This window comes from Hippocampus guttulatus, chromosome 6 (assembly GCF_054856545.1).
Source record: "Hippocampus guttulatus isolate MCC_2025c chromosome 6, RoL_Hgut_1.0, whole genome shotgun sequence".
Classification (NCBI taxonomy): domain Eukaryota; kingdom Metazoa; phylum Chordata; class Actinopteri; order Syngnathiformes; family Syngnathidae; genus Hippocampus; species Hippocampus guttulatus.
In genome coordinates this window covers 14,026,715-14,048,390 of record NC_141266.1, presented here as the reverse complement: position 1 = coordinate 14,048,390, position 21,676 = coordinate 14,026,715, and the positions used below count along the sequence as shown (strand labels likewise).

The 21,676-nt window shown below is 40.5% G+C and overlaps 5 protein-coding genes across 9 annotated transcripts; 2 read left to right on the top strand and 3 right to left on the bottom strand.

Annotated features, from left to right (window-relative positions):
* The first annotated feature begins 64 nt into the window (after nt 1–64).
* LOC147203618 (chymotrypsin-like protease CTRL-1) lies at nt 65–2,641 on the top strand. Its single transcript, XM_086114271.1, has 7 exons — nt 65–130; nt 294–397; nt 495–574; nt 1,502–1,583; nt 1,675–1,855; nt 1,933–2,063; nt 2,324–2,641. The coding sequence occupies exons 1-7, from the start codon at nt 85–87 to the stop codon at nt 2,483–2,485; spliced, it is 786 nt and encodes a 261-aa protein (XP_085970397.1). The 5' UTR covers nt 65–84; the 3' UTR covers nt 2,486–2,641.
* Nucleotides 2,642–3,748: 1,107 nt separating this feature from the next.
* Nucleotides 3,749–8,064, bottom strand: lin37 (lin-37 DREAM MuvB core complex component). The gene is made up of 9 exons (XM_086114276.1): nt 7,719–8,064; nt 7,244–7,319; nt 7,117–7,167; nt 6,949–6,978; nt 6,782–6,867; nt 6,448–6,611; nt 6,229–6,360; nt 5,466–5,539; nt 3,749–4,698 (listed from the first exon to the last, which is right to left on the bottom strand). Exons 1-9 carry the CDS (start codon nt 7,750–7,752, stop codon nt 4,611–4,613), a joined length of 735 nt encoding a protein of 244 aa, XP_085970402.1. The 5' UTR covers nt 7,753–8,064; the 3' UTR covers nt 3,749–4,610.
* A 151-nt stretch (nt 8,065–8,215) lies between these two features.
* proser3 (proline and serine rich 3) lies at nt 8,216–13,869 on the top strand. 3 transcript variants are annotated; one of them, XM_086114229.1, is made up of 13 exons: nt 8,216–8,542; nt 8,838–8,949; nt 9,048–9,286; nt 9,373–9,524; nt 9,606–9,700; nt 10,201–10,286; nt 10,370–10,503; nt 10,605–10,831; nt 11,059–11,732; nt 11,818–11,983; nt 13,168–13,318; nt 13,523–13,604; nt 13,715–13,869. In XM_086114229.1, the coding sequence occupies exons 1-13, from the start codon at nt 8,532–8,534 to the stop codon at nt 13,770–13,772; spliced, it is 2,187 nt and encodes a 728-aa protein (XP_085970355.1). In that variant the 5' UTR covers nt 8,216–8,531; the 3' UTR covers nt 13,773–13,869. The 3 variants fall into 3 exon arrangements, with proteins under 3 accessions (XP_085970355.1, XP_085970354.1, XP_085970356.1); XM_086114228.1 differs by having other exon boundaries at nt 11,056–11,732; XM_086114230.1 differs by lacking the exons at nt 8,216–8,542; nt 9,048–9,286 and having other exon boundaries at nt 11,056–11,732.
* hspb6 (heat shock protein family B (small) member 6) lies at nt 13,802–15,074 on the bottom strand. Its single transcript, XM_086114286.1, has 4 exons — nt 14,996–15,074; nt 14,752–14,915; nt 14,254–14,376; nt 13,802–14,156 (listed from the first exon to the last, which is right to left on the bottom strand). The coding sequence occupies exons 2-4, from the start codon at nt 14,905–14,907 to the stop codon at nt 13,992–13,994; spliced, it is 444 nt and encodes a 147-aa protein (XP_085970412.1). The 5' UTR covers nt 14,908–14,915; nt 14,996–15,074; the 3' UTR covers nt 13,802–13,991.
* A 1,494-nt stretch (nt 15,075–16,568) lies between these two features.
* On the bottom strand, nt 16,569–20,222 carry psenen (presenilin enhancer, gamma-secretase subunit). 3 transcript variants are annotated; one of them, XM_086114288.1, is made up of 4 exons: nt 20,155–20,222; nt 19,738–19,821; nt 17,987–18,091; nt 16,569–17,694 (listed from the first exon to the last, which is right to left on the bottom strand). In XM_086114288.1, the coding sequence occupies exons 2-4, from the start codon at nt 19,796–19,798 to the stop codon at nt 17,555–17,557; spliced, it is 306 nt and encodes a 101-aa protein (XP_085970414.1). In that variant the 5' UTR covers nt 19,799–19,821; nt 20,155–20,222; the 3' UTR covers nt 16,569–17,554. The 3 variants fall into 3 exon arrangements, with proteins under 3 accessions (XP_085970414.1, XP_085970413.1, XP_085970415.1); XM_086114287.1 differs by having other exon boundaries at nt 20,079–20,208; XM_086114289.1 differs by having other exon boundaries at nt 20,062–20,155.
* Between the last annotated feature and the right edge of the window lie 1,454 nt (nt 20,223–21,676).

Here is a 21,676-nt window from a genome sequence, read left to right as displayed (position 1 = left end):
GGTCAGCATAGGACAGGCTCTTATAAAAGCAAGTGTCCCACATGTCAGAAGCCCACGGACGTGATTCACAGCCCAGACAAAGCCATGTTGTTGTTCATCACTTGTTTTGCACTTGTTGCCTCTGCACTGGGTGAGTCACACATTCACTCAATTACAGGGCACTTCGCAGAGGTCATGAAACTAAAAAAGTTTGACGGTACCCATTTGTCAAACCCACACTTTTGGCTGTGTCTTTCATACGTGTGGAAATCTTGTGGAATACTGTATGTGTTGATATTTTGATCTGGTCTCAGGATGTGGGAGGCCTTCAATCGCTCCCCAAGTCAGCGGCTTCAACAAGATTGTAAATGGAGAGAATGCTGTGCCTGGGTCCTGGCCGTGGCAGGTCTCACTTCAGGTAAGCTCACCAACCTTATCTCCACCCCATGCCATTGTACACGCGACTATTGTCAAAAAGATGAAAGATTTTAATGTACACAATTTCTATTTCCTAGGATGGCAGGGGATTCCACTTCTGCGGCGGATCTCTGATTAACCAGCAATGGGTCGTTACCGCAGCTCATTGCCGTGTGTCGTAAGTACCTCCCCATTGGTTGTTTCATCCACCCGGTTGATGCCAAGGGGGCAGCCAAAGTGTCGTCCGTTTTTATGTTCATTTGTAAATAGAAGTATTTCCACATTGTAAAAAATGTTGAGTATCATTATCTTCATTGTAAATTAGCACTGATGTTTTTAAAATCGTCGCTGTTGGGCAGTCAAAATTAATATTTTTCACAAATTGATACAAATAGTGTATCTTCGCTTTGTTTTTTTTGCGCAATATTAAGCAATTTAAAATGGTGAGAAAAAAAAACAGTGGCGCTCTTGAACACTAAAAATCATCTTGCAAAGCTTCACCTATTTCTTCATTCTGAGGAGGCCATGATGCGAAATTGTGACTATAACGAGTGAACATAGTAAGGTTGGACACATTTAGGTTGGCTTGTGTTGTTAAAATTGATCTCTGTAATGCTTCACTTTCAGAAAGGACTGTGAGCCATGCCTGAGTTGGCTTAATACCCCCACACCCCCCCCAAAAAATCCACACACATTTATTTGGCTCATTGTTGTATTTATTGCATTGCTCATGGATGTCAGATCTTTGACAAAGTGTTTGGGAACATGACGTAACACGGGCATCTGCTCTTGTGAAGTATTGAAATGCGTTTTGCATGTTCGAGGCTCAGCATGAGCATTTGATGGCAACAGGAGTAGAGAGGTAACTGCCATACATTTCAACGCATTAACTTTCAAATTATCCACTAACTATAATAAACAAATGTGTTACAAAGAAAAACTCAATTTTATTACTTTTAGTATTTTATTGCTACTGCTTTTTACTCATCTTGATTTAATTTTACTCTTAGCTGCTTATGTAGTGCCAGTTTGTTTCACACATATTTTCAGCGAAAAAAGATCATTTGGATCCTAATCACCCCCCATAACTCTTTTACTTTTATAGTCCCAGAAGCCACCGCGTGATCCTGGGTGAGCACGATCGTCAATCCAACCAAGAGCAACTTCAGGTCAAGACCATCACCAGGGTAAGTCGTGTCAACATATCCAATTGTGCATTAACAGGAGTACAAATATGTCCTTGTTTGCAAAGATGCTCACGTTGATGTTTCCGTACAGGCCATCTCGCATCCCTACTACAACTCCCAGAACTTCAACAACGACATCACCCTTCTGAAGCTGTCCTCTCCAGTTCAGATAACCAGGACCGTGGCCCCTGTGTGTCTGGCCAGCTCCAGCACCAGCATCCCCACCGGAACCAGATGTGTCACCACTGGATGGGGCAGGACCGGACAAACTTGTTAGTGACAAACGCACGTCAAATATTGTCGACGCAATGGAAGATTTAAAGGAGGTTTCGATGCTTTGTGTTCACAGCAAGCCCCCGTTACCTGCAGCAGACCTCCTTGCCTATACTCAGCCCGACTCAGTGCAAGCAGTACTGGGGTTACAACAGAATCACTGATGCTATGATCTGTGCTGGTGCTTCCGGAGTCTCGTCCTGTCAGGTAAGATTACATTCTCCCACTTCTCCTGGACACACAAGTTCAACGACAACTGGGGCGGCATTCAGCTGAATACAGATTTCCGACATGGCTGGAGAATCTTTGGTTGGAATGCATTACTCAGTACACAATTATGGAAACAGTGAAGACAACAAAAGTGAAAAACCTACAGTATTTCCTAGTTTCACACTCTTAAAGAGGTGTGCAAGGCTGAAATCTGATTGGACAAAGACATCTAACATTCATTTTTCCTTGTTTCTTAGGGTGATTCTGGTGGCCCCCTGGTGTGCAACAACAGTGGAGCTTGGAACCTTGTGGGTATCGTGTCCTGGGGCACTTCCAACTGCAACGTGCGCACCCCTGCCGTGTACGCCCGTGTGTCCTACCTGCGCAGCTGGATTGACAGAACCATCGCCTCCAATTAAATTGCAAACCATTCCTGAAAACTGATGCCAATATGCGCCCATCCACTTGTCATCTAGGTTGTCATTTGTGATCATTAACATTTCGATATGACTGGAATGTTAGCAACCACTTCCTATCCATCTAATCTGTGCATAAAATAAAGAGTTAAAGTTTCACATGGGTTTTGCATTTCTGTCTGGCTAATTATTTGAGGATGACGCACAAAGCTCATGTATGCACTATATTTTTACTTAGGTGTTTTTAATTAATTGCACCTGACATATGGAGGAACTGTTAACACTGCATGCTATCCTGATTTAACTTCAGGCCTGTCCTCAAATATTTATATGCAGAGATATTTATCATGCTGACCGATGTGTCTGTAAAATCTTGATCTTGCCGACATGTATTTTTACTCTAGTGAAAATCCTTTACCTTATATTAGTAATATTGCTTGCATTTCAAAAGTATTTTGTTTGAATTCGGAGGGAGCATCAACTTTCACGTATATGATGTTGAATGAATAGCTACTGGGCGGCCCGGTAGCCCAGTGGTTAGCACGTCGGCTTCACAGTGCAGAGGTACCGGGTTCAATTCCAGCTCCGGCCTCCCTGTGTGGAGTTTGCATGTTCTCCCCGGGCCTGCGTGGGTTTTCTCCGGGTGCTCCGGTTTCCTCCCACATTCCAAAAAAACATGCATGGCAGGCTGATTGGACGCTCTAAATTGTCCCTAGGTGTGAGTGTGGGCGTGAATGGTTGTTTGTCTCTGTGTGCCCTGCGATTGGCTGGCAACTGATTCAGGGTGTCCCCCGCCTACTGCCCGGAGATGGCTGGGATAGGCTCCAGCACCCCCCGCGACCCTAGTGAGGATCAAGCGGTTCGGAAAATGGATGGATGGATGAATAGCTACTGTATTCAATAGAAACGGGAGATGAGCATCCAAGGTACTAGTGCAAAATTTAAATATTAATCCAAAAAAAGGACTAACACTAGACGTTCTATTACGGTAGTTTAAAAAAAAAACTGCCCGCAGAAGACAATTGCTAACAGTGAGTACTGTACATTGATTTATTCAGTCTTAAATGTCATCAACGTATTCTACATCAAATACTTTGACTCAAACTGTTACACTGCATATCAGGTCTATTTGAAGATTAAGGTTACTGTGCGAATGGTGATGACAGTGCAAATGCACTCCACTTCTGAAGTATTATGACAATTCCTTTATTTTTTTTGTAGATGTTCTGTTTTGACATCAAACGATGAGTAAGGTAAGACAAGAAATTAAGACAAAGATCTTTTATTCGCAGAGGGCCTGATTGCTGGTCAGTGATGCGATACAGTCACTGCCGGTTTCTAACCCAGACTTAAAAAAAACAAAACAAAGACTAGGTTTTGACAGAAAATATGTGGCCCAACACATCTTAACTGCACAACTGTCCAAGAGAGGAAAACAAATACTGTATTAAAAAAAATAAAAAATGAAAAAAAAAACCAAAACATGCAAATTACTCACTGCAATGCAAGACTGTTGCCAGGAAACATTATGCAGCGTCACATGTACTACTTTTTTTAATGAACCAAAAACAACATAGTATGACTGCAAAAAAGAACCACATTTGCTCTGGCAAGCTTTATAAACGAAGGGGAGTTGATAAAGTATCTTAAAAGGCTCTTGGGTCCATTCATTGACTGTGCATGAGCAATTCAGTGGCAGAGGCTCTCCATGTTTCGCTTTTTCAGCCACAGATGTAATGAATGCTACTGCTGCGTGATTGTACATTAGTAAAACCTCACTCCTTGGAGCCTCATGGAGGCTTTGAGCTCAGCTCAAGAATCACAAACGACAAATGTCAAAGTATGGTGGTGCCAATGGGATACACATGATGCAGAAATTGCAAGGATATGATATACAAATAAATACTAACTACGAGTGAAGGCTTAGTGATTTCTGTCCATTTAAGTGTATCCGCTCAGGTAATTTTGCTCCCCTAAAAAAATAAAAAAAATAAAATGTGTTTCGTCACAAATAATGCTTCTAATCTTAATTTTAAAAAGTTGCACTGCATATCAAATGTAAGCATGGAATTAGTGTTGCTATTCCAATACTTTTGAAGGGGAGTACATGAGAACTTTCAGTGTTCAATTAGTGATCATAGAAGTCCTTCATCTCCTTAAGGATTTTGATGCTTTCACTGTAGCGCAACTGGTTCTTGTTTGAACATTCCTTCCATCTGGGGAAAAAAGGGAAAATAAGTGCCAATTATTCATTTTCACATTTAATGCACATTGTGCTTGGCAGTACATGTAAACATAAACAAAGTTTCGGTATAGGTTTGGGATACTTGTCATTGTGGACATGCACATTTTTTTTACAAGGTGTTTATTTGAAGCCTCTTCTTCAGCCTCTTTCAAAATAGTCACCTGGGATTTCCTCACTGTCATCTGGCTAGATCGCAGGTATATTGTAGGAAACTGGTTTATGGTGAATAGCAAAGCCGCCGTTGCTAATGCATTGTTAATTTTTGAGCACACTCACGCAAAGACTTGCCAACATCTCCCCACAGCCTACCAGGGTCCACATATCAAACACACAGACAATTCTTCAAAACATGCAGTATTTTCTAGACTTTTGCCATTTAGTTAATGCGTATTTCAATAAGTTTAAATATGTTAAACGCATGTGGGATTGAAAACCTATCCTCAAAATGTTTTTCATATGGTCTGATATCATGGATTTTCACCTATACTAGGTGGTGTGTCTGGAAAATATCCCCCATAATTAACAGGGGTTGTTCACTGTATAGACGATTCTAAAAGGGGCATCTACTTTTTGCAAATTTACTATATTTGGAGCAGGTCTTGGTCCCCAACCCCTGTGAAAAGCTCGGGCTGACTGAAGACAAAAATCTTCAAGTTAATTTAATACCTGGTCAAGACTTTTTTTTACACCACTCTGCACATTTCATATTAACAGATTCTCATAACATGAGTCACATACTTTTGTCTGATCTTTTTCCATCGCTCCATGTGGTCACCGAGGTAGGAACCCGACACAGGCACAGAATCTGTTAACTGAACAGGAAGATAACATTCATGTAATATTAATATTTAAGTGCATTAGCTAGCACGACACAGGCACCGTTTAAGTTTGTCTCTTCAAGAATCGCAGTAGCCCAAACACGCCTTAACCCAAATGTAATTTGTTGCAAGGTGTGCACTTGCATGCCGGCATTTGTTTCCGTGTGATCATGATTTGTTAACATACTTTCATACAACACTCAGGGCTGCTATGTTTGTAAGTTTAGAATGACCAAAAAATTGGTGCTAACTTTCATTATCATATCTGGAGCTTTTCACATTCGTCAATGTAAGCATTAAGGTAGTGGACGTTCCTTGTTTAATTATTTCTGTTTAGGTATCAGTTTTACAGTAAACTTCAACTGAGTGACTGACAAACAGCTTGACGCACACGTTTTGACTCTTTTTGGAGAATTGTTCACTCTCTGTCAAACGTCACAGCTATTTTGTGTAAATAAATAAATAAATCCTGCAAAGACAACCCATGTTTTAAGACGTAGTACCACGATGCATCACGGGACCTGCAATGTGACTCTTTTAAAAACCATACTCAAATGCTGCATCTTGCAGCGCTAACAGAAATACAGTTGCACCTCATTTTTTTCCTTGACTGGATGGATGGAATGATATTACATTGCAATACACCGATGTGTCTAACAGAGTAACAAGAATATGTCATGAACCTTGGTGACTGTGGGTTTTTCAGTTGGTGGGATCCTGAGGTTGATGGGTTCACCAGAAGGGCTGATGGGAGATGCGGTTGGAGCAGGTAGTCTATATACAATTTGCTCTTTGCCATTGATCATGTCTGTGACCTGCACATGGAAAATGAATTGAGTTTTTTTTCAGTATCTTAGCTTAAAGATGATTTTAAGATAAGTTGTTTCATAAGTGGCCCTTACCTCTTCCTCTAGCATGACTTGTGGGGATCTTGGGGATCCTTCACTGGGCTCTCGGACGGACGGGTTATTTCGCATCCATGCGCGACAAATAGGATACAAGGGGGTGCTAGCATTAAACTGAGCCAGATCCACACTTCGGTCAAACAACTTTATAATGTAAGCATCTGGAAAACAGATATCGTGAAGTCAATTCAAGATACAAAAACAACAACAACAACAACAACAACACAGCAACCATAATACATTCCAACAGGACACTGAAGAGACATATTACTTTGAGATTTATTTTCCTTGAAGGGGGTAAAAACAAAGAGTTAACAAATATCTATTTTACTTTGTCTGTGAGTATTGCTCTCTGTTATGCTTTCATCCAGCTCTTTGCGCTTTTTGCGACGATGCTGTGGGAATCTTGTAGATGGCCTAGGAATTAAAATAACAATATACGGTAAGTCTTTTTTTTTGCATGCAATGTTTTTAATGGAAAAAAAAGTAAATATTTACCGTTTTCCAGCAGACAATGGGGACAAATCCCTATGAATGAGAGAGAATTGTGATTAAAAAGCTGACATCTACATTTTGATAAATGTACATTGAAACATTACAATAACATTCACTCTCACCACACTACTATGCATAATGTATAATTAATTCAATAATCCTTGGACTTACTTGCTCATCGAGTCAAGTGACATTTTTCCAGCCTCACTCTCGTTTTGTTCCCTGCTCAAAGTGCAGTGATATTAATTATGACGATCAGATGACTACCAGTCCATTTCAAATGGAGTCAAATACTAACCTTTCGTTTTCACTTTTCTCCACCAGTCCCTTTAAAATAGAATCCAATCTGTTGCGTGCTGCGGCCCCCTCCACATCTTAAGAGACAACATTTTATTTATTTGGTGTAAATACTGATATACCCTTGTATTAAGGATTGTGCACGTGAGTCGCTTGATTACCATGACTGGGAACATAACGCTCCAAAAATTGCTTTCGACTATGACTCACGCCGAGACAGTTCACATCCACACACACTCCCTTATTGAGCCAGTGTTGAAGCATAAATGTTGCTTTACCTTTTTTAATCTGAAACGTTTTCATCTTTACTGATGTCACAACCGCCAATAAACAGGACCGCCCCTAATGCTCAACACTTATGAGTTGCATAATATTACATACATACAGAAAGGAGTATGATAAAAAGAGATGACTTAATCTGTTCCTTCCTATAGTAAAGGTAATAAAGTGTAGCATGAAAAAACACAACAGTTTACCTGGCCTTTCGACTTTGACCTTGACGTGATGCATTGTATCCTTATGGTAGTGCCGGCCTTAAAATTGAGTAATCGAGCTAGTGTAGTCCTCTTTCAAATCGGGGACTGCTTATGTTTTGAAACGGCTAGCAAGTCTTGCCATTAGCTTGAATCACCAACCGTGGTTCGCCACTCCATAATATCACCGCAGAAACAAATACAGCTAAAACTCTTCGCCGATTCCGTACATTACGCTCACGTGTAAATTAAATGACTTCTTAGCATGTGAACGCGCAACGTCCATAAGAGAAGATAAGGCTCAGCATTATAGCTTTAGCCTCCGAAAAGACTTTCCACTTCCGCGCGCTGTCCTTTTCCTATTTACCGATTGGTGTTTTGGAATCCATAATGCTCATGACGATTGGTCAATTATTATGTCGCTCATACCAAGCCCCACGTCTATTGGTTGATAGTCTCGATGTCAACAACGACCGGTAGTATTCTTTCGCTTGGCAGTTTTTGACGGTAGCGGCGGTACCATTGTAGGCTGAGGTTAGACCTAATGGATGCAATTCTTTTCAAAAGGGTACACGGAGCAGATTAGTATGTTTGCCTACCAAGACTTTGTAGTCTGAAAACGTTTGAATCCATTGAACTTCCGTTTCGTGTATATCTTGAGTGCGTAAATTGGCTGCTGAAGTTACTCTAAAACCATTGTAATTTGGGATCATACACGCGAATTTTTTTAATAATCCTAATCCACTTTTAAACATCCTTTGCTGCGCACAATTGTTTGGCAACCTATTCTGGTTCTATTTGACAGCATCAGCTTTCATGAAATCCAGGTAAGCTCAAGCAAGACCAGACACTGTATGTCCAAAACTTATTGTTCTGGAACGTAGTAGGGTTGGTGCCTTGCTCAAGGGTTCCTTGACGGTAATCGGGAAGCAAAATAGCATCGCTCCAACAAGTACAGTCGTTTCCATTTCACATTTGTTCACAGTGGGACTCAAACCAAGAACTTTGGGCTTTGGAACTGGAGGTTTAAAGTTTGAATCTCACTACGGACAAATGAATGTAAATTGAGTTTCCTCTGTATGATTATAATGAATATTAGTATTATTATATTTTCAATTTTAGAAATTCTGCAACAATAAAGCAGAATGCATCCGAGCCAGCAGCCTTTCTAATGGGGAAGTCATCGTTCAGCCAGTCTCACACCAAGGACTTGCCAAACAAAAGGAACAAACAGGTATATCTGACATAAGATGCTCATTATATGGACATAAGTGGTGTGAAACCATGTGTTTGTTTGCATTTTAAAAACATACAGTATTTTGCTCTTTGTAGAGTTTGATTCCTATCCGTTCACTCCAGCAAGACTATCGAACATTGCACACACATGACAAAAATGAGAATCACTGGCCCGAAAAACACGGATCATCTTTCTTTACACATTCTGGACCTTCCATTGACCGGGTTTCTTCTCCTACCTCATCTGACATGGAAGGACCTTCAATATCCTCAAGAGTTCCAAAATGTACTGTTTCCTCTCAACTAGAAGCTCACCGGGATTCAGTAGTGACAAAGTATGATTGAGATTTAGAAGACAAATGAAATCATGATGATTTAGTCTGTAAAATTCCTTCATGAACCGGGTACATTGCTCTCACAGGTACATTGATCGTTTTCGCTATGGACAACCGCTGAGTCGAGAGGAGCGGCAGTTGATGTCGTCTGAATTTGAACAGGAGAGGGTACCTTTGTGGTGGATGTCTTCCTCATCCTTACGTCCTAATTTTACGCCAACAAAGATCTCACACAAAGGTACCAAATTTTGGATCAAATGATCATCTTCCTTAAATGTGAAAATATCTCCTTTTTGTGTTTTTATGTCTGATCCGAAAGATGACCAAAGCCAAGCAATCTCCAGTCCAGCAGACCGCCCACTTGATGACTTTAATTCTTCACCCTGCAGAGGAGACTACAATATGAATGCATATGTATGTTCACTGGGAATGAGCAAGAATATAGCATTTTCTTGCCATAAAACCTTCATCTATGATATAAATAGAGGTTTTATGGCCTCTCTGATAATAATATGTTAGAATATGACTGAAAAGTTAGTCAGTTCATACTATTAATTTTAAAACGTGAAAGCTACTGTATATTATACAGATTCATTAAACAGATAAGAAAATACTTTTCGGTAGGTCACTTCCTACCTAATTTCTGTGTTTACAATACATTTGATTCAATCTTGGGATGGGGAAGTTTTTTGTTAGTTGCAAGCTATTACCATGCATTATTAAAAACAAAATCGGGCCATATTTCACCCAGTGAGCCCATACAGTTTATGACATGAGTTTTACTTTTTGAATTGGACTCTTGAAATAAATTGACCAAACAGACCAGTTTTTCTTTGCCAAATGCAATCATAAGCATTGTAATGTCCACAAAAATGTCTTGCTTCCCATCCAATGTTTTTTCTTTTTTAACTCAGTTTCCGTCAGACACATCTCAGAGTGAGTTGGAGGACACAGAGATACTCCACCTTCAAGAAAGGGCCAGTAGACTTCTGCAGAGAGGGTTTGCAAAGCTGCTAGTTCCTATCAGTTGTATTGCATCAATTCATTCCTGAACTTGGATGATCTTATTGTCATTTTTAACAGTGACAGTATTCTCAGCAGTGGATCAATTCCTGTCAGTTCAGATGGCGTGGGATGCTCACATCGCTCTTCTCCAGTCGATATAAACAAGACAATGCAAAGACCTGTGATTAACACTTCAATAAAATCTACAGCGAGTAAGACACGCGTCGTATCGGTCATTTTGTCACATTCTCTTCATTTAGTGTGTTCTTCAAGTGTTAACTCCTCCCTGGTATGTATATTGTGGTCTTTGCAGCAATGGCCACGTTGGACTCCGTTTCAGCTGTGCCCCACCAAAGATACGTTGTCACCTCATTACCGGCGCCCCCTGAGGACATCCTTTCACAGTGGCGTTTGAGAAGAAAGATGGAGCAAGCCAGTGAACAATGTCAGTCCCGGCAAAACTCCAGACTTTGTACCCCCACATTGAGAGGTCCGGGCCCCAGTCTCCATTTTTCCACACTTAATCTACACCCTTACAAGGTAGGAGTCATAGTTACAGCATTCCTTATATGCCGTACACCGATGGTGCAGTTCATTCTGTATTCTGCACAATCATATCATAACTACTCCAACAAATAGTGCCTGACATCTGCCTGTTTAAACCAGAAGGTTGTGTCAGTTGACAGCAGCTCTTATGCTAGATTTACTGGATCTGTATTTCAATGTATTTAATGTCACTTTGCGTTTGCTTATATCATCCATAGCAGCAGTCAAGTATTCAGTACCCCGAAGACTCCCAAGGAGCTTTTCCAGTTCCCAAAGAAGCCCCTGGACATCACCCCTCAACCTCCGCCCCCCTTGCCAGTGCTGCCTCTGATATACAAGTCTCCCAACCACACTCTCTTGAGCATGTTCCTGCGCACATGCATCACCTTTGTGATATTCTTCCCTGTTCCACACAGTCACCTCATGCTAGCACGTTCTATGGCAATCCACACAAACCGGAAGAGACCTTAAGTAAAGAAGCCAAAGTCTCTGGAAACTTAAAGCACAGTTACACAGATGAGCCTCCTCACAGACACATTCCAACACCACCTCCTGCTCCTTCTCAACATCCAGATGTGGGTTGTCCTTTTAGACCTACAGATGGAGGGAATGATTCTGTGCCTCGAGAAGGCAGCAGTCCATCAAGACCTTCAGAAGGAGGCCGTCCCTCTAGACTTACAGAAATCAAAGTCGTCGATCCTTCAAAACCTAAGCAAGATGCCAGTCCTTCTAGACACATGGACGAAGGGAGTCAGTCTCGACCCGTCGATGGAAATCATCCGGAGAACCCCAGAATGACAAATAAGACGTCTAAAACTGAAAAAGCCCAAGCAAAGCAAGTGGGTGAAAGTGAGAAGAGAGAGAGGATTATCAGAAAGCAAAAGAAATTGACAAGGTACAATACAAAGACATGTACCCGGTGTCATGATTTGTGTTTACACTTCATATTGAATGCTTCATGTGATGTGCAATTTCTGTAGGTGTATTGGATGTTGTGAGCATGCTGACGTGACTAGCGCTACAAGTTCTGCAGATCAGAAGCTTACAAAAAAGATCAAGAAACGGGCAGATCCACAGCAGCAGAAGAGATGCAAAGATACAAGCAGTCATGCACCGCCATCGCCACTACATCGTACCTTAGGACAGGTCAGCGTGTACACAACTTCACCACTTGTATCCAAGTTATTGTCATCATCTTCATTGCACATCTTGATGTAAATTATGTCCCATTACGAGGGCAGTTAGCAGCTTTCAAACTGCTAACAAGATTTGATTTAGCCTTCCTCTCCTTCCTGCCCCCTTGCATCTCCGACCGAAGCCGTGCCCCTCGTTGACGTGAATGTGCATGAGATGAGCACATTTGTAAACAAGCCAGTCTTAGTTAGCCACTACTGTTACATTGCTAGCATGAATGATTCATGTTGGAGTGTTGTCATACACTTAGTGTTTGTCACCAGTTTGCAGTTTTACTTTTTGGAATGTACAATGGAAACCAAGGATGCTGAGTGTTCCTGCGCAGCTGCCGCGTGTGCCCACAAATAACTGACAACACGCCTTCTGTCTCTACAGTCGATGATAGGCTGTTCTTGTCATAATTAGAGGCATAAAACAGGGACAGAGAGGGATGATTTTTTTATTTTATTTTAAGATTAATGTAATAATATTCCACTGTCAGGAAATACGGGCAGTTTTAATATATGACAGTGTTTTGTTTTCAGATTACCACACCACCATTGATTGATCTCTGCGGGATGGACATTTGACAAATGTTCCTAGATCAACAATCAAGTCAACTAACATTTAATGAATTGAAAATGCAGTATTCATTATTAATTTTACAGAATAAAATGCATCCATCTGACTAATTCCTGTTGAGAAATTTGACAATGTCAACATGAACACTAAGTATGGTCCAGCAAATATATATAAACATATACTAAACGATTGCATACACACTTATGTGCTACACTAGCCTGACTAAACAGACTCTCCTTTACATTAGTGTGTAAAGTAGCAAGAGTTCTCCATTTTCCATGCCAGTGTCACATTGATTGAGGAGTTATGCCATGATGGAGGTCTGCGTGGATGTTGGCCTGAACTGACACATTGCATAGACTAGAGCAGACTGAATTAACAGCATGTAAGCACATGTAAACAAATGGACACATTTAACAGCGCTGAAATTATAATCATCTTGTTTGAGATCATTATAAATGACAGTACCACATCAAGTAGTGTCAAATGCAAATAGCCCCGTCAAATGGATTTGAAAGGTAATCATAGTGTTGTGTATGGATTAACCGGGAGGATTTTGTAATTGAATCTGGCAGGTTGTTTCAGAGGTCCTGTTCCCACCAGAGAATTCTTCTCCACAAGATGCAGCTGTCCCATCGCCTCCTGCTCCTCCACAATCCTCACTTTCTTCTTGCAATGCAAACACCTCACTGGAGGTCATGTTCCAGCTGCTGCAAGAGGCTGAAGGTAAGCCAAGGGGGCAACGTAGGGCACTCAACCTTTACCCCAATTCTTAATTGTGAGCACTACATTGTAACACATGTACGGCTGTCCCACCCCCCTCCGCATTCCGAAACATCCACTTAATTTTGTAACATGAGTGGCATATCGTGGGAACAACAACAAAAAAAGACTCTTTGAATACCCGTAATCATGATTCATTGTTGTCAGATTCAGATGAGAAAGAATTTGAAGACGACCCTTTACTCCGAGTCCTTCGCACGCAAAGAAAATGTGTTAAGGAGCAAATCAGGTAACATCTCAGTTGGATATATTTGCTCAACTGAACATTTAATAGCCTAAATTGAGATCTCATGTCGTTTCTGTCATGTTTTGAGATCATATCTGTTCTATTCCTTCCAGTGAAGTGGACTTAATGTTGCACAATTTCCTGGATAAACAAGAAGATACCCCAACCTGATGCAGTAAATCATGACGATTTTTAAAATGTGATTTTTGTATGTCATTTATTGGCATTTATGGAAGAAATACAATACAATAAAAAGTTCATCATCACACATATTCTCACCAATATTTACAAAGTGTGCATTCTTAAAATATTATGAAAGGTTGATATGCAATGGAGTTATTTACAAATCTCAGAGACTGGGCCATATCAGAATCCAACAAATATGGGCTTTTATGAGAATGGCTGAGACCTGGACGTCTCTGTTTGCAGCATGGGTGCAGATATGATAAGGACACCGTCTGGGGAAACTGCTGATTCCAGAGCCATGGTGTCTACTCCCTTTGGAATTCGATAGCGCCGGTTAAACTGCCGTGTTGTCATCCCAGGACTATCTTTCTAAAAGAACACGGTAAGGGGAGTAACATGTTCAGTGGCTTGTTGCTTTAGTCATCATTTAAAATACTGCAACATACCATGCACTGACTACACCAACCTTTTCTTCTTGGTGCCTCCCTTGTACCTCTACAAAATCTCCTACCACCTTGACCAGGAGATCCTTGGGGTTGAAAAGTTTGACATCCACTTGAACTTTAAATCCACTATCATCACAAATTGCCTGTCAACATCAAATAATTCGCAAGATTAAATGAATCCAATCAAACAAGATAAATCATGAATATAAAAGTGAAATGAATCCTGAAAGAAATTTCATCTGTGCTACATGTTGCACATCGAGCATATTTGACAAGAAAGTTGACTTGACCTAGTGACACTAAAACAGCTCCAATTTTAAATTCATTTTGGAGCACGAACATTTAAATGTTTGTTATTTATACACTTATAAATATGAGACAGAGGTTTACTCTCCACTTGAAAGCTTTTAGGCTGCATATAGTGGCCCACTTTAAAGCTCACTCATAATTACCTGTAAATAAATCATTTATCTTGTCCAACTATGTTAAACCCATATTAAGTAAATAAACAGATTCACCTCTCCAGCCGTGGTACTATCAATCTCTGGAATTAGCAGTTGGGGTGTCCAGCTATATTGTCCGTAAGTCCCATGGAGACGAGGAAAAAGCGTGGGTAAAACCTTCTCCCATTGGATGCCACCAACTGGGAGTGTGGACGGTTGGATAAAATCCATTGTCCGATCTGAGAATTTTTTTTGGAAAACTTAAGAGTTATGGCAGCAAAATATCAGAGCACAAGTTGTCTGGTGGGTCACAACCTACCTTTCTCTTCAGTGGAGTGTAGTGGAGTATCAAGTGTTCCTTGTGCGGAGTGTGATTTTGAGTGGCTGCGTGACTCCGGGCTGCTGAGCATAGCCGTGTTATATACTGGAGTTGCATAATGAGTTGAGAATTTATAAGGGACACCTTGCTTCTGTTATGTTCTGAGCATGTGTACCCTTGGGATTCTGTTCGTGCAGCAGGACAGTTTGTTTTGGGACTGAAGCAGCTGTCATAGGCTTATTAGTGAATGAATGGGATCATTGCGTATCAAAATTGTATCCAACCGTTTGTTCGGGGTGGGGGTTAATTGTAGCGTTGTCATCAACTAACTGTTATCGCTTAGTCATCACACTGAACATGCACTAAATGTCGGTTTTCAAGATGGGTATGTCTAAAAATAAGTTCAAAAGCTTTGGTGGTGGTTCACTGCCTGGGCCAATAAGCCAGAGAGGCAGCAACAGACGGCAGGGGTGCTTCAAACACATGCCACTGCACGTGAGCTGCCAGTAAGTTTGCCCATCAATTAAGTCCAAACATTTTTCTATGATTAGCAAACAATCCCGCTTTATTATTGTAGCTTAAAGATGGTTTGCGGAGTTTAAAAGTACTTATGAGGTTGACATTTTGGACCACTTATCATTGGTAACGGATGTCCCAACATGTTGATGGATGGAGAACACGCACTATATTTCACAACATGATTATTTTTCTTCAAATCGATTCATTTACAGTAACTAACAGCAGTGAATACTTGGAAGATGTCAGGTCCAATGCTCCCAAAGTAAAACACTGTAATTTCACCAACATCCCTTTTTTGGTTTGGCTTTATTGTAGAATAATTTACAGATGGAATGTCAGGTGGTCCTCTGCACAACATGGTTAGTTGACACGATGTTTGTGGATTGTCAGCTATGTATATGTGAAGCAGCTATTTCTGTTCACTCCTCAAGGAGCTCATGCGTCATTGTTTTTTCTTCATAACTGTGGATACCTTACTTTTTACACTTGTATGACAGTAAATCTCAGATGTCTGTAAAGTTCGGTTTTCTGGTGGTACTTTGACTCCGCAAGTGGTTGATTCAATTACTGATCAATGAAAGGACATCTTTGAAACATGAACACATCGGACTAGGGTCACAAAAGCAGCCAAAGAAAAGACATCCATAGAAGGACCTAATTCATTCCCCTTTAAATATCAACCATGTCTCTCTCCTTTGAAAAGTACAGAATGTTCTGATATACATAGTTGTCACATCGGAATGATATTGTATCCCACAATTTGGAACCCGTCACCAAAGTTTTGACTTCACTGTCTAAATATGGCACTGAATATGTTCTGACTCATAAAGGATAATAGGGAAGTGAGGGCACATTTTGAGGGGCTTAAAAGTATTGGGTTCCACAACAGGCGCCAATAATTGCCCAGACTTTAGGCGACCTCTACTGCACTTCAGATTACGTGTGTCCACAACATACCTCACAGATGAGTCAAAGAACATGCCTGCGTTCATACAGTATCATTGTACTGCATCACTTGATGCTGACTGTTTCAATCAGGAATGTAAAACACATGGGAATTGATCAGTTTTTATTTGCCATTCAAGCAAGATCAAAACAGTGCTCATCCACAAACGAAAGGTAAAGGTTAACATGGTTTTATCATTTGCAAGTCATTTAGGGCTAGCACTGTAGTTCTTAAGCTTGCTGGAGGTTCTGAGCCCTGCAACTTTGGTACACATTCCGAACCATTTGTAATTGGAAAAAATAGAAACTGAAATCACTCGTCAACCTCTGTCCTACTGGATGCGCTGTCTGGCGTCACAACACCTTACAGAGGCATTGAACAGTAACGGCAAACGACCACCTTGAGTGACACGGGTTCCATCCTTGTGCGCACGCAGCACATACACAATGAATGGTTTTGTCGATGCCGCGCTATTTCCTGCCAAGTTTAGTCAGTGTGAAAAGGCCTACACTTCCTCAATGTGAACGGTCCACAGGGCAGACTATAAGAATGCAACCTTTCCCATATTGGGGAGGTGCTAAAGTAGCAGTATACCGTGGGAAGTACATAGGAAGGCTTTTCCTGCTGGTTTAGATGAGAAGTTGACTGCACAATATGTACCTGTTATTGTTGCAAAAGAAAGCCCTGGCTTTGCTCGTTTTAAGGAGGAGGAAGAGATAAGCAGCAAAAAAAAAAAAAAAAAGGAATGTGTGTCTCACATAAGAATGGTTTGGTGGGGAATTTGCGGTTATTTGTAAAGGTCAAAGCCTGTCTCTCTTATCCGAGCCACTTTTTGACATCACCGTTCTCAAGTTTTTTTTCCAAGCGGCGTTATTGTTGCAACAAACGACATCCCTTGGTCCCATGCCCTCAGCACACACACCTCAGTGAGCCCCAGGGCTCAAGTGAACCCAAGTTAAGAACCAATGGTCTAGCACAAACTAATACATTAAATGGGAACATTCCAGTCCATGATTTATTTTCAACAAATACAAACATACATAAGAACTTACTTAGTGAACACATTTAGCCAGAGAATGCAAAACAAAAAGGGGTTAAGGAATTCCCAGTGGAATTGTGAAGGAGATGTAGTCCCCCACCTCCCCCCACTGGGCCCTGTAGTGCTGGTAAATGGTGATCCAAGTGGTGAGTACTGCAACCCATAACAGCAACCCCAGTGCTGAGCGCTTGACATCTACACGGATGTCAAAACAAACACACAAGAATGCCATTGTCAGTTGACATGATATAAAACAAAAACATAAAAATGCTGTCAAACGTTTCTGCTTGTACCAGTAACCCTCGACTACTTTATTGAACTTCTAGCAGGTGCGCAATTCTGTGGCAAAGGGCTTTTTCATCATGGTTCATCATGTTTGTTGTGTTGTCATGTCATTCTTACTTTTTAACATTTCATTTGTGCACGTAGTAAATTCTGTGTTGATGTTTAAAACATCAGGTAAAAGATTACCAATTGGCACACTCACATGTTTTGATCTGCAGTTGTTCAGTGTAGGTTGGTTTTACAAAAGCTTCTCGGAAAAACCAAACAACGTTGACAAGCCAAAGGAATGGCAGAAAAGCAAATCCACCTGAGGGAAACAGAAAGTATTAACAATACAAAATGCATTTGAACTGAGTTTGGGCGGTCACTCTAACACCTGAAGAACATAATTCACTACAATGACACTTTGTACAGTTTGGGGGGCCGTAAATAACTAAACTGACACCCGGCCATTTGGAGTGTGCTACACTTGGCCAAGGGACCCCTCCCTCTCCTCATCTGCAAGTATTTGGTTTTTGGCCCATTTAGTTGTGCAATCACTTCATTATACAACACTGCATTGTTTATTTTATCATGCATAAACCAGGAGTGTCTTGAAAGATGTATTTTGACAGGATTCAGACATTGCCCCAAATCCAAATCTGGAATTGTGAAGAAGAGCGTGTTGACAGTTGACAATTTTATACTGCTTCTATATACATATATGGCCATCCACAACCTGGCCCCTCCTTACCTATCCGACCTTCTCCAGGTGCATATCCCCCCTCGCTCCCTCAGATCCTCGTCCTCCCTCCGCCTGTCAGTGCCCCCTGCCCGACTGAGCACCATGGGAGCCAGAGCCTTCAGTCACGCTGCTCCAAAGCTCTGGAACAACCTACCTCCGGACCTCCAAAACTGCACACCTCTTTCCACTTTCAAGTCCCGTCTAAAAACACACCTGTTCAGGATTGCCTACAACACATAGCTCTTCCATTTCTTAGCTCTTTCCATGTTTTTATGATTTTATGATTTTATGTCCTGTTTTTATATAATATCTCGTTTACAAATTTTTACATTGTATTTTCTTATTGTCTGTACAGTGTCCTTGGGTGGCATGAAAGGCGCTTTTAAATAAAATGCATTATTATTATTATTATTATACATTTGCATCCTGCAAAAAGACGGCTATATTCAATGGTTGACAGTGTTTCAAACATGAACGGTGGCTTGGCCTGGACAAGCAGTTATTGTGACGGACTCTCCTTACAGAGGGGGACGCTCCTAGGACCAAATTTAGGACCCTATCAAATGGTACAAACAGGTAAATATTGCCTGTTTTTTTCCCCCCCATCCAAGCATGTCATGTTTATTTTTAAAAACGTTCTGTCATGTCAAAGTAACATTCACTACTGAGGCAGGTCAAGAAAGACAAAGAACAAACTCAGGGGTCATCAGTGAGAAGGAGTCATCCTGCATCATGACAGTGCACGGCCTCACAGAACAGCCCAAACGGTACAGACCATCAACGAGCTGGGCTGGAACTGTTCCCTCATCCCCCTTACAGCTGAGACCTGTTTGGTCCCTTAAAAGCGTTCACGAGAGGCACAAAGTTTGAAAGTGACAATGAAGTCAAAAGTGTTGCGAGCGACTTGCTGAGTCGCATCAGTCCAAATATTTTTACGCAGAGGAAAAATATGGAAGCTTGTGCACAGATGGGAAAAGTGTGTGACAGTGCTGGGAGTCCACATTGAAAAAAAAAGTAAGCTTCTATTTGTGTTATAAGTCCTTATACCGAAAAATTCACCTTATTTATTGAATGACCCTCATACTTATGTATAGCACCGCCAATTCTCTTATCTTACATCGTATATTTTTCTATCGAGACAGGATTGTAACGTAACTGTGATGTCACTGTGTTGTCGTGACCTCAACACAGTGACTTTGAATTTCAATGTAAATGTGATTTGCTCTCACCAAGATAATATTTTCTGCAAAGTCCAAGTTTCTCCTCATTCGGCAGTCTTTCCAGATTCATGATTGGGGAGTGTGGGTTCTCCTCTGACAGCGGGATAAAATAAAAAAAGAGACCATATGACAAAAGTTAGAAAGCGACGTGGTTGTGAAAGGAGATTAAGTGCATTACTTCAATGGCAAACTTAGTAATGTCAAACGTATGGAGAATTACATGTAGCTACAAGCTAGCTTCCAACAACTTCGTCCACAACCCAGTCCCTTGACCGCTTATGGCAATTTAACACAAAGTCAACCAATAATCGTTTACTCGCTGTTTCCTTACACGGTTAAGAGCAATGTACCTATCGATTTTTCGGAGAAAAGCAGGTAGTGATGAAAAATTAAATAAAGGCAACAAACTCCGTTACTTCCGCGTACCTTCTTCTTCCCTCCCGTCTTCTTTGTGACTTTTCCTCTGCTTTCTTCTTTCGTTCTTTGCCTGCGCCCTGCAACCGAAAGTACAAGAGCGCTACCTAGTAGTGTACAGGCGTATCACAGAGCAATTACAGACAACAGAGCCTCCCTTTACGGTGTTGTGCACAGTATTTCTGGTTGTTGTTTTAACCCTGGAGAACCCAAGAACCCTTTTCTTCTTTGGAAAATTATGAATTTTACATTAAATGACAGCTATATGTTCACTGAACACCAAAATATATGTTTTTTCAAATATTTAATGCTTTAATCCTAATTTAGGATTCGGGCCAAATTTGACCCTTTTGGATTTAAGGGTAGCATTTGAGTAGCAGAATTTATAGGAGCCAAATTTGACCCCGTGGGTTCTCCAGGGTTAAGAACTTAAACAAAGGAGCACAGAAGAGTACAATGAATGGATTAAGGTAGTTAATTTTGATTTTTTTAACTAAAGCAATTGCACATTCCATATTTTTAAGACCAATCAATTATTGAACTTTCTTTTAACCCAATTTGTTGGCACTTTGTTGCATTTATCTCTTGTCTAGTATTCAGTAATCTCTTGACGTTTTATTTTTTATTTGATTTAGTAATTGTGCATTTTAAGTTATTTTTTATATATCGAGGTGATTTAATTTATTGTTGCACTTTACTGGGAAGTTAAAAAAAACAAAATTAATACGCCAGATGCATAGATTTATGCGTTTAAATTGTTACTTTTAATATAGGCATAGATCAGGGCTTTCATCGCTGGCTACATAGTCCTTATGTTGTTGTTTTTTTAATGCCTCAGATGGCCGTGATAACTCAATGTACAATCACCTCCTGACAGGAGGCTCCTATTATGACACATACATACATACATATATACACACATACATTCATACATACAGGACACAATTGTCCTTGCATTTTAGTGTTATTCCATTTATCTATTTTTTAACAATTACATTTTCAGTTAAATATTGTTTAAATTGTGAATGTACTGTATGTTAGGATAGGATTTGGTAAAGAAATTGATTCGAGTAATGGTTTACATTTTGGTGGATATTTTCTTTGATTTTTATTTGTTTATGGATTTGTTGTGTGCTGCATAAAATGATGCGGTGGAGCTGATTTGCCTCCTGGCCTTGAGTTTGACAACATTGCCTTGATAATCAATATTCACCATCCTTCTAATTGATTTATCACTTTGAGCATTGTGCTGTATAAATCAACACCTGTCTGATCTTGTTAAGGGAATAATCTTTATTTTTAATTTATTACACTGATTGCACTCAAGGGGAAAATCAACAGGGAATTATCAATATTCTTGGCAGAAATAAATGGCTTCAAACGCTAGTCTTTTTGGGGCTACATGGAATCGTGGGCTGGCTCCTAACTAAGTCACAACTCCTAAAAATAACAAATGTAAAATGTATTTGAATCGTTTGTTTTTCTTGCTCCACACAGATCCATCCAAAGAACGCAATTTTCGCTTGGCATTGCA

Coding starts and splice junctions, on each gene's coding strand:
- hspb6 (XM_086114286.1), bottom strand. CDS start 14,907: ATGGATTTTATCCAACCGTCCACACTCCCAGTTGGTGGCATCCAATGG. Junction 14,377..14,751: donor ATAGTACCACGGCTGGAGAG/GTGAATCTGTTT, acceptor TGATGTTGACAG/GCAATTTGTGATGATAGTGG. Junction 14,157..14,253: donor GGAGGCACCAAGAAGAAAAG/GTTGGTGTAGTC, acceptor GTGTTCTTTTAG/AAAGATAGTCCTGGGATGAC.
- lin37 (XM_086114276.1), bottom strand. CDS start 7,752: ATGCATCACGTCAAGGTCAAAGTCGAAAGGCCAG. Junction 7,168..7,243: donor GAGAAAAGTGAAAACGAAAG/GTTAGTATTTGA, acceptor CACTTTGAGCAG/GGAACAAAACGAGAGTGAGG. Junction 6,612..6,781: donor GAGCAATACTCACAGACAAA/GTAAAATAGATA, acceptor TCTGTTTTCCAG/ATGCTTACATTATAAAGTTG.
- psenen (XM_086114288.1), bottom strand. CDS start 19,798: ATGAATCTGGAAAGACTGCCGAATGAGGAGAAACTTGGACTTTGCAGA. Junction 18,092..19,737: donor TTGCAGAAAATATTATCTTG/GTGAGAGCAAAT, acceptor TGTTTCCCTCAG/GTGGATTTGCTTTTCTGCCA. Junction 17,695..17,986: donor ACAACTGCAGATCAAAACAT/GTGAGTGTGCCA, acceptor ACATCCGTGTAG/ATGTCAAGCGCTCAGCACTG.
- proser3 (XM_086114228.1), top strand. Junction 8,950..9,047: donor CAAACAAAAGGAACAAACAG/GTATATCTGACA, acceptor TGCTCTTTGTAG/AGTTTGATTCCTATCCGTTC. Junction 10,832..11,055: donor TTAATCTACACCCTTACAAG/GTAGGAGTCATA, acceptor TATCATCCATAG/CAGCAGTCAAGTATTCAGTA.
- LOC147203618 (XM_086114271.1), top strand. CDS start 85: ATGTTGTTGTTCATCACTTGTTTTGCACTTGTTGCCTCTGCACTGG. Junction 1,584..1,674: donor AGGTCAAGACCATCACCAGG/GTAAGTCGTGTC, acceptor GTTTCCGTACAG/GCCATCTCGCATCCCTACTA. Junction 2,064..2,323: donor CCGGAGTCTCGTCCTGTCAG/GTAAGATTACAT, acceptor CTTGTTTCTTAG/GGTGATTCTGGTGGCCCCCT.